This window comes from Perca flavescens, chromosome 15 (genome assembly GCF_004354835.1).
Source record: "Perca flavescens isolate YP-PL-M2 chromosome 15, PFLA_1.0, whole genome shotgun sequence".
NCBI classification, from domain to species: domain Eukaryota; kingdom Metazoa; phylum Chordata; class Actinopteri; order Perciformes; family Percidae; genus Perca; species Perca flavescens.
This window is the reverse complement of record NC_041345.1, coordinates 24,393,075-24,411,613: the sequence shown is the minus strand read 5'-3', so window position 1 is coordinate 24,411,613 and position 18,539 is coordinate 24,393,075. Positions and strand designations below refer to the sequence as shown.

The 18,539-nt window shown below is 38.9% G+C and overlaps 2 protein-coding genes across 2 annotated transcripts in view; both read left to right on the top strand.

Annotated features, from left to right (window-relative positions):
* Positions 1-1,193: 1,193 nt before the first annotated feature.
* Positions 1,194-14,420, top strand: naa60 (N-alpha-acetyltransferase 60, NatF catalytic subunit). Its single transcript, XM_028599426.1, has 7 exons — positions 1,194-1,430; positions 5,876-5,991; positions 6,852-6,981; positions 7,721-7,817; positions 10,226-10,460; positions 10,831-10,998; positions 12,063-14,420. The coding sequence occupies exons 2-6, from the start codon at positions 5,882-5,884 to the stop codon at positions 10,985-10,987; spliced, it is 729 nt and encodes a 242-aa protein (XP_028455227.1). The 5' UTR covers positions 1,194-1,430; positions 5,876-5,881; the 3' UTR covers positions 10,988-10,998; positions 12,063-14,420.
* A 3,666-nt stretch (positions 14,421-18,086) lies between these two features.
* carhsp1 (calcium regulated heat stable protein 1) overlaps positions 18,087-18,539 on the top strand; it is a 33,650-nt gene continuing 33,197 nt past the window's right edge. Inside the window, exon 1 of the mRNA XM_028599485.1 lies at positions 18,087-18,332. The gene's annotated coding sequence lies outside the window, so the exon portion shown is untranslated. The remainder of the gene's footprint in view (positions 18,333-18,539) is intronic.

Sequence of the window (18,539 nt, the reverse complement as noted above, 5' to 3'; positions counted from 1 at the left end):
CTTGATAATAAAAAAAATAATGTGTTGTCTTAAGACATTCACTTGAAGGACAGAAGTATCTCAGGTCTGTGTGCTATTATTGGAATAAATTGTTTTGCACTTACATTATTAATAATGTGTTTTTCAGAGGTAGATGCATTTTAATTATAATATTCATGAATATCAAGATCATTTAGCAATCGTAGTTGCAGAATATTTTTTTTACACAATGAGACATTGTCACATTTGTCACAAAACGTGACATTTTTTTATTACATTTTAGTTGAAGATAATTCTGACAGTAAATATAGTAGTACTGACATTCAGCAATGTTTGTATTCATTATTAAAGCTTGCAGTGTTTCCAAAAGTTTTTTTTTTTTTTTAAATGGGCAGAGGTGAGTATTTCTTTCAGTCGATTAAGTGTTTCAATGTTTGTTTTATTAAGATAATTTTTTGGCATTTTAAGCCTTGATTTGATAGGACAGCTTAGACATGAAAGGGGAGACAAAGGGGGAACGGCATGCAGCCAAGGGCCGCAGGTCGGATTTGAACCCCTGGCCGCTGTATATCAGGAGTTAATCATCTTAAACATTTTGAACAAGGTTACATTTTGGTGTAAAGTATTTGAGTATTGAGTATCATTTCTAATCATGTCTGCAGACGATCCTTTTTTGTCAAAAGCAGGAGCAGTAAGAATAAAGATTTAAAATGTGGATATGAATGCTTTTTAAAGGCCCTGAACATTAGCCCCGTAATTCAAGCAAAAAGTAAAGATTTGGTAAAACGTTACCACACTTTATTTTTGGCGTTGTTGGTCAAAAAGCATCCACAAAAATCTTTCAGCACATTGTAATTTTGAGTCTGAGAGAACACTGACTCTACTTCAAATTCTGGTGTATTTTACCCACTGCAGCGTTGAGATGTTTTTTGTCAAAACTTTAGAAAGACTTTAACCTGGAAGGTAAACAGCAGACGTGATGGTTGTGGCATTACTGACACATTAGAAATGAGTGCTGTAATGAATGAAACCAGTGAGTGGCAGCACAGCAATAGGCTAGCTAATGTAGGACATGTGAGTAGATTCTATAATGTCCTAGTAGTCCACACTTCAGCCCAGTAGGCGGCGACAAAGCACCAATAGGTTTGATACCAAACCGGCTAATCACCAAAAGAAAAAGAAAAACGCTTAAGCGTGACGTCATTCGCGTAGCAGCCCACAGCCACAAACAGGAAGAAAACATCCAGCTGTTATCTAGCTAGCTAGCTAAACTGGGAGACCTCTGGCCAGCTTAGCAGCCTGTGTAGCATTGGCACAGTAATAAAACGGCCTTGAGAGTCGAGAATACACTTGTGTCTTACCATGATGTGTCCGGAGTAGTAACTGTATCGACAGACACTCAGGGAATATAATTCTCCTCGACTTTCTCCGGGTCCGAGTGTCACAACAAGGTACGTTAGCTTAGCTTAGCTAGCAACAGAGCGTTAGCTTGCAGTAACTATGGTTAGCCTGGTTGCTAACGAGCAGGCAGTTGTTTTACTTGATAGAGCCTACTTTACCAGGCCTATTGTATTGTGACTCTGCGAGTATTATTTTATCATTTTTATAGGACGCTTGAATGTGTTGTTTACATAAGATAACGTAATATATAAGCAGTGGCAGACCCGGGGTCACCAACCACTAGTTATTCAAGCAGACATTTCTGTTAACGTTTACAAGGGTAACAACGGGTCACAATTAATGTAGGTAGTCAGCAAAAACACAGTGAAGCGTGTTGATATGGATTTTTTTTCTCTTTATAGCAAGAAAAAAAAAAAATAGTATACAGGGAATCATACAAAGTATACAGAACAGTATACAAAAGACAGACATATGAATAACACTTCTAGGGGTATAGGATATTTAGAGAGGTCCATATGTTGAAAGTTTTGAAAGCCGTTTTGTTATTGGATTTAGAAATGAAATGTATATCATGTTCAAACTCATGTATGGAAAGTACAACGTTTTTTTTGTAATTTACATTTTACATTAACAATACATTTTGCCATTATAATTAATACATGTATTATAAAGTATTTATTTTGTTTTATTTGACTTAAAAACACAACAATATCACATTATGCAGAATCGTCATAAATATGGTCAACGATGAATCTGCGGAAGAATTTTCTAATGGTGAACAACGCCAAAAGAGGTGCAAAACAGTTTCTGGTTGGTGTTCACAGAAAGAACAGTCTGTGTTTATGTCTTTATTTCAATGTTGCCATGCAGTGATTAACAGGGTAATATCTGTCAGTTATTCTAAATCGAGGTCTCCACCGTTTTTTAAGCCAAGGACCCTTTAACTGAAAGAGAGACGGAGCAGGGACCCCCTACTACCTACAGCATATTGTATAAAATGAAGTTGCAGTTATTAAACTGGTCCTACAATAACGTGTAGGGCGGCCTTAAGCCTTTATACATACCTTTTTTTTTGCATAGGATACTAAGCTATTAAAATAGCCTAATAATTGTTGCCATGCTTTTATAAATCATACATTTGGCACACTGAATCCTTAGGATAAACTGTATCTGTGGATGGACTTAGTGTCTACCTTACCTAAAGGACTGTAAAAGCTGTTTCATTCTTCTTGCGTTCGGCAATGTTAGGACATATAATTAATGTTTTTACAAACCATAATTCTAGATCCTGCATGTCCACTATTACACAGAGCAGCATGTCAGAATTAGCTGCTTTTACATTAGTGAAACAACAACAAAAAACAAACTTTATTCCTTAATTGTCACATACTCACAGTACAATGTAGTGGAATTCTTTTACTTCATTTAACCCATCCTAAGTATTAGGAGCAGGGGACAGCTATACATACAGCATCCGGGGAGCAACTTGGGGTTCAGTGTCTTGCTCAGGGGCACTTTGACATGTGGCCGGAGGAGCCTGGGATTGATCTGCCAACTTTGTGTTGTAGGGCAACCATTTTACCTCTGGGCCACAAGCAACCCTAGACCAAACATTTAATCACAAAAAATGCAGCTCTACTCTTACAGTAGTTCAAAATAGATTACAGTGCATATCTAGGCTGCAACTAATGATTTATAATAAACAAATAAATAGAACTTTGCCCAGCAGTTTTCCAGAACCTGAGGCGACGTCTTTAAATTGTTGTTTTGTGTGACCAGCAGTTCAAGACCCAAACACAGTGTCTCCCCTAGGTTTGTGGAAGACTTAAAGGTGCATGTATTTTGGGGGGAGGGTTTAAGGGTTCTTTCTAAAAAATAATGTACATATTTCAATAAGAATAGATGCAATTTAACATCAATTTTAACCATTATTATTACCATCTCTCTGTCTAAAATGTTGGAAAAGCTAGAGCAGATGATACATAAATAACACTCATAAATCTTAGACAAAACTTGCTGAAGAAGTACACTCGGGACCAAGTACAATCACTATATCTGAGAAAAGTCTACTCTACTCATTAGTTTAGTTAGTTTTGGTGCTCACATAGAATTTTACATTTATTCTGCTTAGGTGCTGGTGTCTAAAACGGCTCAGGTGTTGCACCTAAGCATTATATAATGGTAGTGAAAACCCTGAAACATATTCAGTTTACCGTCATAGAAGACTTTTTCAAACTTTTGTGATATTAGCCTATGTTAAATGCAATATATCACTGGCAGGGTTTTCCCTGCTGTTATAAGGTTTAGGTGCGGCACCCGAGCCATTTTGGGCCGCACCTAGTCTATATCCACGATGTTCCACTAATGGGATTGCTTTGTTGCCGTTGGAAATTCCGCCAGATTTAATTGATTTAGCCTGATATGCGTTGCCTTGGGCTTTCTTTGTGTTAGCATTCTAAACTCCAGTGGATCTATGAGGACTATGGTTAACTGCTCCTCAGATCTCTGCAGGGTAAATCCAGACAGCTAGCTAGACTATCTGTCCAATCTGAGTTTTCTGTCTCACGACTAAAATAACCTTTGAACGTACACATGTTCCACCAAAACAAGTTCCTTCCTGGGGTTATTTTTACAGAGGCTGCCACCCATGACGATTGTGATTGGTTTAAAGAAATGCCAATAAACCAGAGCACGTTTTTCTCCCATCCCGGAATGCTGTGTGGACTAGCCAGATCCTCCTCCGCAGCGCTCTGGAGGAAGGTCTGGCAAAGCGAGACTAGGCCACACCTAAGCTGAATGAATGTAACTAAAAGACTTTTCTCAGAGCGAAGGATTGTAGTTGGACTTTTTAAGAAAGTTTTTTTCTTTTTGAGTGTTATTCATTTATGATCTGCCCTAGCTTTTCCAACTTTTCAGACACTGATATGGTTATAATAATCAAAATGATGTGAAAAAGAGACCCAAAACTACCACAAAGGGACGCCAAATGATCAGAGACCCAAAACTAACCCAAAGGAAACACAAATGACCAAAAAGAGACAGAGCACGACTACAAAAAGACGCAAAAACCCCACAAAGAGACACATTTCCACAAAGAGACACTGAGTGTATGGGGAAATAGCTTCTTTTTTTATTTTTATTTTGTTGAAAATCTTACCAAGCTTTTCTTTGGGAAGGACGCCTAAACACCCCGCCTAATACACACACCTAAGTCTTCTACAAACTAAAGCAAAACACTGACTTTTTCTACCAGGTTGGGTCATTTATTTAGCTTTTTAAATTGGGTTAAATTCAATTTCATGTTCTGAAAGCTCTTAGAAGTGTTTTGTTTTTTTTTAAGAGTAATATATGCTTGAATGTTAGTCATGAACGTGTATACACATACACAGCGTTGTGTCCTCTTCCATCCCCACACAATAACCGATACAAGAGGCTATTGTAGTCATGTTATTTCAAAACAATCCAAACTCGTCAACCCCATTTTGATGTTTATTTCATTCTTTTGGGTGTCAACGACCGCTCTTTACTGAAGATAGGAAGTTGCACTTTTTCAAAATGGAAGTTTCACTATAGGCCTTTAACAATCACTACACAATTTTTTATTTTTTTTAATAGTCACAGATTCTTTGTTTAGCCGCAATTAATTGCTAACATTAGCTAAGGTCTTAAGGCCTATGACTGGTAATTATTAATTTTACTTAGATATGCCAAAATTGCAACTATATAAGTGATTATTGGTCAGACTATATATTTTTACTATTATTAGAATTGTTAGTTGTTGGCACTTGACCCTATACACGTTCATAGCAACAAATATGACAAGGGGGCTTACAGTTAGAAAAAAAAATTATGATAATAAAGAGGCATTGTTTACTTCATAGGCTGTGTATTTGTTTAAGTGTATTACATTATCTTGGTCACATAACAGTGATCTAACCAAAATATGTATCCTAAATAAATAAATATTTTAAAATTGGACTGAAGGAGACTGGTGTTTTCCCCAGATTTGACAAAGACAATTTTTTTTTTATGTTTTTCAGTTAAATAAATATGCAATTTGACATAATTTAGGATCATTATTATGACCATATCTGTTTCCAAGAAGCTGGAAAAGCCAGAGCAGATAATATAATAACCCTCAAAAAACTTTAAGACATAACTTGCTAAAGAAGTCCAACTACAATCATTAGATCTGAGAAAAGTGTTTTAGTTTTCACTGTTTTGGGCTTTTTTTTTTTTACTTTTTTGGCGTATTTCACATTCAGTCAGCTTAGGAGCTTGGGTGCTTAATCTTAGACTTAAAATGGCAGGGAAAACCCTGGAGACAATTATATTGTTAATCGCAATTCTTTTTGAGACAATTAATTGTACAGCAAAGTTTGGAAGTGTTCCAGCTCTAAGTTTGGCTCCACATGATCTGTTATTGTTGCTAAGGTCAGCCTGGCGTGTTGCTAAGGCCAACGCCACCTGTTTGTGCTCTCTGTTGGTCCTGCAGGTGTGAATGAGTGACGTGGTGCCTCCCACAGCTCTCAGTGAAGTCCAGCTCCGCTTCCTCTGCCACGATGACATAGACAATGTCAAGCTGCTCTGTGGTGATTGGTTCCCAATCGAGTAAGAGTTAAATTCCACCATTGGTACACTGAATGGGATTAAGTACATTTACTCAAGTACTGTACTTAAAGGGTAACTGCTTTTTTTTTTTTTCTCAACCTGGACACTTAGAATAATAATCTGAGCCTGTCAGCGGCAAAACAAGCACTTTTGTGAGGGTAAATACAAGCTGGACTATTGCCCTATTAACCTACATTGTAGCTTGTTTCGCCGCTGCCGACTGCAGCGATCTTGCTTAATACTGGACGACTTTCAAAGATTGTTGTTTCCATCAGTCACTTAGACACAAAAATTTTGGAAAATAGTGTCCGGGTTGAAAAAAAAAAAAAACGGTTACCCTTTAAGTACACATTTGTGGTGTTTGTACTTTACTTGAGTCTTTTCTTTTCATGCTACTTTCTACTTCTACTCCGCTACATTTCAGAGAGAAATATTGTACTTTTTACTCCACTACATTTCTCTGCCAGCTTTAGTTACTTTACAAATTAAGACTTTTGCACACAAAACGCATGTAGTTTTTTTCTTTTGCAAAATTTTTTTAAATCGATTATTTTCCTTTTATTTATATTTTTTTCCAAATGATTCACCTAAATATGTTCTGTTTATACGGTACTGCAGACGGCGACTACATTATATCCGTTTCCAGTAAAACAGACAGAAAGCAGAAAATACATGTTATGTTCTTCTTTACAAATGAAATAAATGTCAGACTGACTGGTCAGACAAAAATCGCAATACTCCATACTATCAAAAGCATATGGTTCCAGCCCTAGTTATTTTTCTAACTCTTTTAGGACTCGGTGACAGATTCCTATACATGCCCATGCATGAATGCTAACGCCTCTGCCTTTCGACTGCAGGTACCCAGAGTCATGGTATCAGGACATCACCTCCAACAAGAAGTTCTTCTCCCTCGCTGCCACCTTCAGAGGAGGCATCGTGGGAATGATTGTGGCCGAGATCAAAGGCCGGACCAAAGTACACAAAGAGGTGCGATGTTCAGCCCTGTATACTGTACAGTCGCTCACACAAAACACAAGGTTCTGAAGCTGTGCTCTGTAGCGGTGGCGTCCCTGTGAGTGTGTTGTTAGTCCAGTTTATCCACTCCCAAGCAGCTGCCATTTGGAAATGTCAAAAGTGGAACACACGTAAACATGGTAGAATCTGTTTTTAGTCATCTAATTAGATGAACACGATGCCCCTGACTGAGTTAGACTCGGTCATTACACAAGAACAAGAAATAAGGGATCATACAGGGTGATGAGAAAGGATTATAAACAAAGATGAACATTTTAAAAAAGAAGGTTTTTCATTTCAGGTCTTTCATTTGATCACAGATTTTTTTTTCTTTTCAGAAAACAAATGAATTTGGACTACTATTCCTGTGTAATAAAATACTGGAATTGTTCCAATGGGCTGGTATCTGAAATATGCTCCTCTCACTTTAGGCCATATTTTGTATAAGCTGAATTTAGTATTTGCATTTTGGAATCTGCCTTCCCAGTGGGTCATTTGCCTAGGCAAAGATAAAAAAAGATGAAGGGAGCAATGAGCATACAGAGCATGATCAGAGTGACCCCAAATGACCAAACTGAAATATCCTTTTAATACTGAATCAAATGTAGTGTTTTTATTCCATAAATCTGTTGTAGATGGTAAAATAGTAGAATCATTTAGTGTTCATACAGATTTCTTGGTCTTAATCTGCATATGTGTGTGTGTGTGTTAGGATGGAGACATCCTGGCCTCCAGTTTCCCTGTGGACACACAGGTAGCCTACATCCTCAGCCTGGGAGTGGTCAAAGACTTCAGGAAACATGGCATAGGTACCTCCTAGCTCTCCCACTCACTCACACCAACGTGCATGTTGGACGATATTGCATTGACTTACATTCATTCATTTGACACTTACCCAAACGTGTATAAGAAACAGAACATGCCAAACCCCACCCTTCACCACGAGGTTTCAGACTGGGGAGAGTTGAAGGAGGGGGAGGGGATGCAGGGGTGGGGAGAGACACATTTCATTTTATTCATTTACTTAGAAGACGAAAGATGAGAAAGGGGGAAGACATGCAGGAAATCGCCACAGGTCAGATTCGAACCCTGGACCTCTGTGTCGAGGCATAAACCTCTCAGTACATGTGCGCCTGCTCTACCACTGAGCCAACCCAGCTACCTTTACTACTTTCTAAGGGACAAGGCAAGACAACGAGACACCATAAAGACAGTAAACAAAACAGAAAAAAAAAATGGTTACTCATAAAGACAGCAGCTGCAGCAGAAGCTGTGACGCACAGCTCATGGAGGCAATTATGATGCTGCTAAGCCCTTAGCACTCGATTGGTGCAATTTGCGTCATGAATCATACTCCTTTTGAGTCATGACTCACTCAAATCTGATCACGCAGACGTACACTTTCTGAGGATAACTTTATCCATAAAGTGATCAATGTGATCAGTTAATCTGCTCAGAAATCCTAGAAAAAGAGACACTTCTTACAGCTTCAGAACTTCATCATCTTTTAAAGTTTTCTTCAGTATCAAAATAATCCAGTCATAGTAGTGTGTACATCCACAGGTACATTGCGAAACAGGAACTGCTAACAGCTGATTTGACATACTTTTAATGGAGCCTGTTTGCCACAATGTAAACTAAGAACAGGGCTCGAGTTGTACACAAATGTCAAAATGATAAAGGATGAGGTAAGTGAAATTGATTGAAATGTTAGGCCATGATTACACTTGGAAAAAGTTGACTATGGGCACTTTTGTTGTTTTAAAAAAAAAAAAAAAAAACAGGCAGGGTTTTTGTTCCAAAAAGCAGCCAAGAGCATCTTTTGTTGCTATAACAACAGCTACTGCTACAGTATCCAAGAGCGTTACTAACGTTAGAAAAAAAAAAAGCAGTTGTGTGATCTAGAGAATGAACAGAGAGAGAAAGCGGTGCTAATAACGTAGGATAAAACAAAGCAAGCTCCCTGAACAGTGAGCACCCGCTCATGTCATATAACTGGCTGTGCTCCGACACAAGTCTATCTATCGGCACCGCCTCCATGTTTTCTTTTGGTCTGGAAACGATGGGTCTTGCTACTCCGCTTGTCATTGGTCAGCTGTCCAAAAAGTGCTTTTTTTCAGAAAGGTTTTTTTTACTTCAAAAAGACTCTCTGAGCTGCAGAAAAAAAAAACGCCGGCGGTGGCGTTTAAAAAAGCGCTGAGGACTTTTTAAATAACACTTCAAAAAAGTGTGTGAATATAGCCTTACAGTGCACTCTGGTCCAGCCAATGTTCTCAGGTCTTTATCTACTCCACACTTTGAATTCAAATGTGAAAAGCACATGCACATCAGCTGGCAAACGGAGGGAACATACAGCATTGTTTGAGTCCAGTGTCCAACAAGCACAAAATGGAAAATCATACGCATTTACATTAAAGCTTTAGTAGGTAAAAGTTAAAAAGAAATGGAATTTCAAGTAGAGCTCTCCCTCTCCCCTCTCTGTAGAAAAGCCAATAGGAACACTCTCTCCCTCTGAAATGCCCTGTGATCTAGTTTTCTCCCAGACCACTTGAATTGCAATATGCTGAAAGGTTATTACTGGATGTAATTAATCCCCACTGACACCAAAAATATACCGCCTTCCACAGCTTTAAATTTTGACTTGTGGACTAGAGTGCGGATCGGGCCGCATTTTTCTGTCCGAGTCCGGCCCGCATCCAACAGAGCAGTAACCGAACCCGGCCCGAGCCGACAAGCATTAAGATATTTATGTCCGAGCCCGACACAGTTAAAGTCTCGTTTTATTTTCTCATACTAACGACACATGTACGTTTGTTTGTGTGGAAAGCCCGCTTTTATTAAGCAACTGTAGGAAGGCATTTGGAAATGTCAACAGATGAGCCCGTCAGTGCATACAGGGCAACAATCGCACGTTAACACAGCACCTACATAATACGCTTTTATAAACTTAAAATGTTCAGTGCCTTATCGTGCTGATGTGACCAAGGCAAACCCGAATGTCATTTCTAAATATCTGTCCGAACCCGGCCCGCGGCTGTCAGGTCCCATTAGGCTTGGTTCTTTATCCATCCTCTATTGTGGACCACTTAAAACTAACCTTTAATAAATGGCAAACATACTGTAGGGACATATATACTGTACATAAATAAAAACCTATATAATATACTGTATATTTCATTCATTTTGATGGAGCTGTCTCTCCCTTTGGACCATTCAGGCTCCCTACTGCTGGACAGTTTGAAGGAGCACATCTCGACGACAGCCCAGGACCATTGTAAGGCCATCTACCTACACGTCCTCACCACCAACAACACTGCCATCCACTTCTACGAGAACAGGGACTTCAGTCAGCACCACTACCTGCCCTACTACTACTCCATACGAGGCGTCCTCAAAGATGGATTCACATATGTGCTCTACATCAATGGGGGTCATCCGCCCTGGACAATATTATATCCTTTTGTAAAAAAAGCAGGATAAGAAGACACTTGCTCACTGTTACTTAGTGGACAGATTGTTTTTACATTTCACTCTTAAAGGACAATTCCGGCGCAAAATGAACCTAGGGGTTAATAACACATGATTACCGAGTCGACCCTTCTCTGGGACACACTTTACTTACTCCAATGTGTAGAATCTGCAGCATCTTGCTTGGAGGAGATGACACAGATCTTTTTTTGTTGTTGTTGTTTCAGGTAGTTTATATCAACGACATTCCACTTCCGGGATTGCTCCATTGCCGGCGGAAATTTTTGAGTCTCAAGTAGATACACCAAACATAAATGTTGTATTTTTCATATTTTCCTTAACTTCCTGTCCCACTGACTATATCCAGCACATCGGTTCCACCCTGGCCAGCCTGAGCCCGTGCTCCCTCCCTCAGAGGCTGTACCGGCAGGCCCAGTCCCTGCTGCGCTCTCTGCTGCCCTGGTCCAACATCGCCTCCAAGACCGGCATACAGTACAGCAGAACAATGTGACCCACAACATGGTGGGTGGGAGCTGTGGTGACAGGAGCATACAGTTGTAGCTAATGGCTAGCGCTGGGTATCGTTCAAAAATGTTTGATTATAGTTGCCGATACCAATACCGTGACTTCCATACTGGTTTCTAAAAGATACTTTTTTCCATACCAATTTTATAAAAATCCATTTCAACAAAAAGAAATTACAACATTACACATTACGGCACAAATACGTATGTTCAGCTCTATGTTTTTCAGCTCCTACTAGGTGAGCCCCGTCTCTGTGTAACAGAGTTTTTCCTGCCTGTCTCTACGAGGTGTAACCTTAGACAGCCAATCACCAGCATTATTAGATCTTGGTAGAAGCATGCTGCGTGGTTATTAGCACAAGCGTTTTGAGAGAAAAAAGGGGTGAATCGCCCACAAATTGCAACAGAAAATCAGACAAATGTTTATTACTCCTGTCAGTGGCAAAAACAGCACTGTTAGTGGACGCTAACCGACGGTGTGCCTTTTATATTGCAGCCCGGTTCACGGCTGCTGGTTACAGCGTTCTCACTCAGTATTTATGCAATTTAGCCCATTTTAATTAGACAATGCCAAATTTGCATAATCAAACATAAACGTTCTGACTTGTAATGCAAAAAAATATTGTCTTAATGTAAGTAATCAACTGGGGAAGTTTCATGTTGATATCTGGTAGTTAAAATATTTTCCCTATTCACCTGCAGTTTCTCTCCATAACATGGGCTGCAATGGGGAATTGGCATCACCAATTACAGTATTTGTCAATACTTTCCACTGCTTGGACTTTTTATGTGTGATAGAGGAGCCTTTTATGAGACTAGATCCGTTTCTGTTGAAATTTGTGTGGGGTCATGTTGCATATTGCCTGTACTATATTGGCTCGCTGATGAGATGTACCAAATGACGAGGCATTTTTCCGATATTCGATACTAAGCAGGCAATTCGATCGGTGCCTAAAAAGTATTGAATTCGGTACCCAGCGCTACTATTGACATGACTTTCTATTAATGGATGTCTGATTTTTCTCTTTGTCTCTCTTCTGTCTGTCTGTCTGTTTTCTTTAGGAGCGCAGTCGTTTCTCATCAGTCTTCCCCTGTACACACCAAGATGTACAAGCACACTCACATTCTTCGATCTCCTACGGCTTTCCACACCCTGCGTTTGACACAGGCCTCAGGTTCAACCTGCGTTTTTGTTTTTTGACCGTTCACACACTTGAAAATGAATCCCGGTACAACACTTGTCTGTCACTGTTCACCCAGGATCCGAGTTTGCAGCTTTAGTCCTGCGCCCCGAAGGGATACAGGGTTGTTGCATTGCAACGTCACCGAAAGTGCAATGTTGGATTATTTTCTGGTAAAACCATGGGATTTCCTTTTAACTACTTTGTTACTATACTACCCTGTATATACTACACTACCCCATAGTTCCACCAGTAACCTGTGTCATACCAAAGCGGAGCAGTGTCAGACCCACTTTCAACCCAGGCAACAGAGCAAAGCCAAGGACCTGGTTCACATGTTCACCCAGACACACAGACGGCAAACACAGGTCGTAGTTTTGGTGTCAAAAGGCTGTAACACACACACACACACACACACAAAAACAAACACCCACTAAGAAACCCCACAGAGACCAAAAGGTTCAACCCTGCCTATTTGTCTGTCTCCTTTCATCCTGTCCACCACTGTCACAGAGACTCTGTATATTGTTTGTATATTATATATACTAAGCTAATATATAAATTTATCTCAATATGTATGTCTATTCTATGCTGTCAGTAGTCCTAGTTGAAAGATAACCAATCCTGTTTCCCCTTTTTTTTTTGGAGTATAGAATGAATCCAGAGTCAATTCCACTTTGTAAAATAGAGACTCAAGAACAGGTTAAATTGAATTGGTCTGTGAATCTATCTAGCTATGTTAATAGGCTAGTAGTGTAGAATAAAGCCAATTATACGCAAGAAACTTTTGAGACACAATGTAGACGGGAGATATATTTAGAAGCAACTGGAGTTTTCAAAAAGGATTCTTCCCCTTTTGAAAATCGTGATATTGTCTGATTTGCAGCGTGCAACAGTTGTACTGGAAACTGAACTACAGAAAGATATGAACATGTCAGTACTTGCAACACGAAATCAGTAAGTACAGACACCTTGCATATTATGCAGTGCTGTTTGAAAGTCTTACATAAAAATATGATCAAACCCAGAAGCTTTTCTACATTGTTTCTAAATGTTGCCCATGTATAATTCATACAAGAGTAAAAGGGGAGTGGCTCGGGTCCTTATTTTAGAGATTTTTTTTAAAAATGGCTGCAGCCATGTCTGTCTGCTCCATGGCTGTAAAATTGCTGCTAATGAAGGAAAAAAATTATCCATTTGTTTGTCCAGATTTTAAAATATGGCCTAGATTAGATTTTTATGCGGGCCTGTAGAAGAGATGAGAGAAAAGGATGTAATGCTCCTGAACACACATCAGTGTGTGTGTGTGTGTGTGTGTGTGTGTGTGTGTGTGTGTGTGTGTGTGTGTGTGTGTCCAAGATTAGCACCCAGCATGTGCCAAATGTTGGTCTGAATTGTCTGTGGAAAACAAATTAGTAAAGTTCACCCAACATGTTGACCGGTAACTTTGACAGTGAGTAACATTGCAGTTTCTTAATTTTATTGCATCTATGTTGCACCTGATCCGATGTAGTCAGTGAGCAAATGGATTTTATTCAGAACATAGCACTGAAAAAAGGTAAGGGGTAACTGTGAAAAATGTGTATCCATTGTTAAAAAGTGAATGTTTCTGAGTCGACCAGCCCTGGGCAGGTAACTAAAGTAAATTTCAGGCTTTGTGTATGCAATAAATTTGTTTTATTTGATTGACTGATTGTAAAGACTGAGTCAGTGTGACTGCCCCTGCTGTATGACTATTTAACATTGTTATAATGATTGTCATTGTGATTGTCCTAAACCGGAGCCTTGTTTTCATTCACAATTAGCCATATAGTTTCAACTGTTTGTCCTGACCTTTTGCTCCTACACCTCCCATAATGCAATGTAATAGCATCTTTTGTTAAACCAGTCCGACTGGTAAATCCCTTTCAGACTTCCAGTCAGGTGTCTGGGCTTCATCTTAAAAAAAAGAAGGGTGTCCAACTTCCAAGAGATAACCATGATAACCCATTCAGGTTTATTTTCTTATAATTTGGAAAGCTCCCAAGAAGACTACATAGTTCCACAGGCTGTTTAGTACTCCCCATGATGCGTAAACTGATCTTGTGTAAATACACTGTAAAAGGCTTCCATTGTGTCCTTTCCACCTTAAACATCTGGTGCAACATAGGCGCAATAGTAGCATTAGCATCCTGCCAAAACAATGCATCTCAAGAACCTCAGCACCTGTACAGAACAGAATAAATTTCCATTAAGTCTCTTTTTTTTTTTTTTTTTTTTTTTTTTTATTCAGTGCATACAAAGTGGCTTTACTCAGTCCAGGACCATGAAGGCTTTTCTGCACAATATTGTTTCAATAATGGGTTTAAAAAAAAAAGAAGAAGCAGGTTTTGTGTTAAAATTCAACAGTGTGTTTGTACATTGTACATGTTTGTTACATAACTGGTGCTTTTGCCAGGGGCAAGAAGAGGAATGTGTCCTTGGCTGAAGGATCATTCATGACTTCTATTTTCACCTATGGGGCTCAAACAGTTGGACCTTTTTTGTAATGTAACTTATTATAAACTGTACAGAAGCAGTCAACTTCCAATGTTAAGCTGAGGGATACCCTGAAGAGGCTAATTCACTTTTAAAACCGATTATCTAAACCCGAAAAAGTACAATTAAGGTCTCTACTTAGCGGTAAATCTGAATGTTTTTTTTGTACAGCCACAAAATGAAAATGTCCAATCCTACTTTAGGAAAAGTCCCTGATCTTACCTGTACATTAGTGTGGTGTTTATTTCCAAACAGGCTGCAGGTACACGTCGAGAATACCTATTAAAGATTTTCCTCAGAATGGATCTACGTTGTCCTGTACTAATCAGGTTTTAAAAGGCCAAGAGAATCCTCATCGTTTGCAGCAGCCATTGTTCTGCTGTCCAACAGTCATCAAAATGTTCTCAGTATTGCAGAGGATCCAAGACCATTCATTAATTAATGCACAGTCACCACTGAAGCAAGCATAGATTTCTTAACAAATTCCACCCCGTGTCAGAAGAATACATTGCCAATGTCCAACTGTATTGATTTCAATTTTGGCCACATTGACAAAGGGGGGGTTACTGTCAATAAAGCCCTTTTAAAGAATGGATGGAACTGTTTTTGTCGTCCATACTGTAGGAAACGAGACTAGACACAGCAGTGCTTTGAGCTAAATGCTAACGTCAGAATGCTAACAATGACAATGGTATGGTGATGTTTAGCAGGTGGAATGTTTACCATGTTCACCATCTTAGTTTAGGGTGAGCATGCTAACATTTGCTAATTAGCGCTCAAGACAAAGTCAAGCTGAGGCTGATGGGAATGTCTTTAGTTTTGCAGGGATTTGGTCAAATTTAACATCTTCACCAAATGTATTACAAAATATCATGAGGGGGATGTAACGCATTTCACGGCAATCCGTTCAATAGTTGTTGAGCCATTTCAATCAAAAGCACAAATGTGAACCTCATGGTGGCGCTAGAGGAAAAGTCAAGATGATTCATCATCTGGAATGCAATGTCTGTACAAAACTGATAATTCACTCAATAGGCTAGTTGTCTGGATATTTGTGGTGGACCAGTCCACTAAAAACAATAATTGCTATGTGTTCATGCACATGAGATATTCACATAAAAGTAATTCATTTGTCTCTTAGGCCTATATGTGTTTGTTGTAATCAATGGCAAAAACGATTGTCTTACCAATTAGCAGTGTTACAGGCAGCCATGTTAACCCTATGAGGTCTTAGGGCATTTTTGCATTTCTTTTTAAATTCACATTTTAAGGATATTTGCATATACAGTAACCAGATATCCATTTGTGTTTCATATCAAAATGTTCAGAACCAACTCAGCTTTACTGTACAGTGAGGCCCAAATTTGTTCCAGAGCAATGCGTAAAGATATAATTTGGCCGTAAAGCCGAAAAGTTGATGTTTGCTTAGTGAAATTTCTCCAGTCTCTTTAAAAAAAAAAAAAAACACCAACCCTAAACTCAATTGTTTTGGTGCTTGAAATGACTTCACAAAAGTGTGGGTTCACAAAAAGTAGCGGAATATATGAATAAAATAGTGAATAAATGTCTAAAATTAAATATTGTAATATCGCCTTTTGAGTAGGACTGTTGTCAAACATCGCTTGGACTAGCCGGTGCGTCTTTTGTCCTCAGAGGGTTAAAATAGAAACAACTGTACGAACACGAAATATTTTGGTAGGCCTCACTTTCTAAATTTAAGCCACATTTTCCTATGACATTACTTTAGCTTTTTGGCAGCTTCGGCACAGAAAGTATTGTCTCTTTGGAGCTCTCATATGTTGCTTCGTAACACGTATTAAAATGCTTAGGGCCAGACCAGTTTACAGCTGATGGATGCTGCTTTTTGTCTGTCAAATTAAATGGCAGTGTTACTATGATGAAAATGTCAGTCCTCTTTAAAAATCATTTTTCATGAGGTGTGTTTTGTTGTAGTTGCCTAACCACTGTACATGTAAAGGGCAAATGGTCATATCTTTGCCTCACCCTTTGTTCCCGCTCCTGCTCCCGCCTCTGCTATCTTTGTTTTTTCCCTCATGCGTTGTACAAAAGGGATCAGCAGTCCGTGGTGGTGATAAAAGAGGCCGATTGAAAAAAGGAATTCTAGTTAATGCACATTGCACAGCTGCATTATTTCAGCTGCTGTGTTGGAGCGGGGCCATGTGTTTTCTCAGCATCACATTACACACACTATTCCGGGGAATTCAGAGTCCATTATGTAACCATAAAACACATACAGAAATTAGTGGGACAGTTATCCAGTTACCATTTCTTTCCGCTTAAATACAAATGCAGTTATGTTTCCCTCTGCTGAATGTAAGAAGGTGATTCATGTGAACCGTGTCTTGTTCCAGTTCAACCAGAAGAAAAAGATGAGATGTCAGGAATGACAGTGTGACAGTGAGCCTGCATGAACAGTACCAGGACCCTGAAACGGAAGCTGCTAAATGCAATTCAGCCATCACTCCTTTTTATTTACACCTGTGCTTTTCCTACTATAGGCCTACTGTATGTCAAAATATATTTTGTGAAAAAGGCCTATTTTTTAGCATGTATAGCATTATCTTCTATTTGATGAGTACTTGAGACTAATGTGCAGCATATTATTTGCACCATCATTGTATGGTACATATTAGTGCTAAGATGATCGAACCTATTTTCATTCTCGATTCTCTTTTTTTTCTATATGGTTTATTGTAGTTATTGTAAATAATTATAATAATTTTAATTTAGCCCCAGTTTGTGCCTCTCTTGTATTCCCAATCTAATTGTCTGGATGAAAAATATTGTCTACTGCACAATAAGATTTTTAATTGACTTGCCAAGAGATATTTTTTTTATGATTGATCCTACTACTACTACTACTACTACTACTACTACTACTACTACTACTACTACCAATAGTTATACTAATGGTAATACTACTTCTAGACTAGTAATATTGAATAGACAGTCCCTTGATTAAAAATATGTATGGTTAAATTAAAGAGTGTCTCGATGTTCTGCGTGTGCTTAAGTGGATGAATAATGGTTTTATAATTTGAATGAAAAATAAAAGTTGGCAAGCTCATTTACAATCATGAAATTGTTAATTGTAAAATGTATTGCAGTGTACAAACTGTCCATATTATATCCTGTTTAAATTCTGTCATATTGCTGTATTATATGACGTATTACGTTGTCATAATAATTCTGGCAGAACTGGGCTTCCATACATATCATCTCCTCCAAAACCAATCCAACCCCCAATATAAATTTGCGGTAAATGGAAGCTTTGCGGGTTGTAGCTTTATTCTAAAGTTTACGGTACACTGCGTGTTTTTGAGGCCGCACTGTAGCGTCAGTTACGGTAAAGGATTCACAGGTGACGTTACTGTGGAATCAGTCACGCCCATCAGATCAGAGCGAGCGAGCGAGCGAGAGAGAGACCTACGCTGCCTTGACTCCTGGATATTGAATCTCACACTCATCACGTTGTGTTCGGCGGAGCGGAGGAAAAAACAAACAAACAAACAAAACGTTCTAAACTAAAATCCCACTCAAAGTTTTATCGTCTTGCTGGACGCGTATTCTTCGGCTCGAGAACATTTTGGAGGGTGAAGTTGGAGGAAGCAAGGTGAGTGTCTCACAAACAACTTTGTAGCCTACTGCGTGAACGCCATACACAACACACGGATAATTACCGCAGCAGTTAGCTAAGTTCATTTCTTATCACAAGCTAGCTGTCAAGTTTTAGGTAAAGGTATCTTAAGTAAACAATTTGGTTTAGGCTGTATAGCTAGCTAACTTAAACAATGATGTTATCTGGTCAAATTGGAAAATG

Coding starts and splice junctions, on each gene's coding strand:
- naa60 (XM_028599426.1), top strand. CDS start 5,882: ATGAGTGACGTGGTGCCTCCCACAGCTCTCAGTGAAGTCCAGCTCCGC. Junction 5,992..6,851: donor GGTGATTGGTTCCCAATCGA/GTAAGAGTTAAA, acceptor TTTCGACTGCAG/GTACCCAGAGTCATGGTATC. Junction 6,982..7,720: donor GGACCAAAGTACACAAAGAG/GTGCGATGTTCA, acceptor TGTGTGTGTTAG/GATGGAGACATCCTGGCCTC.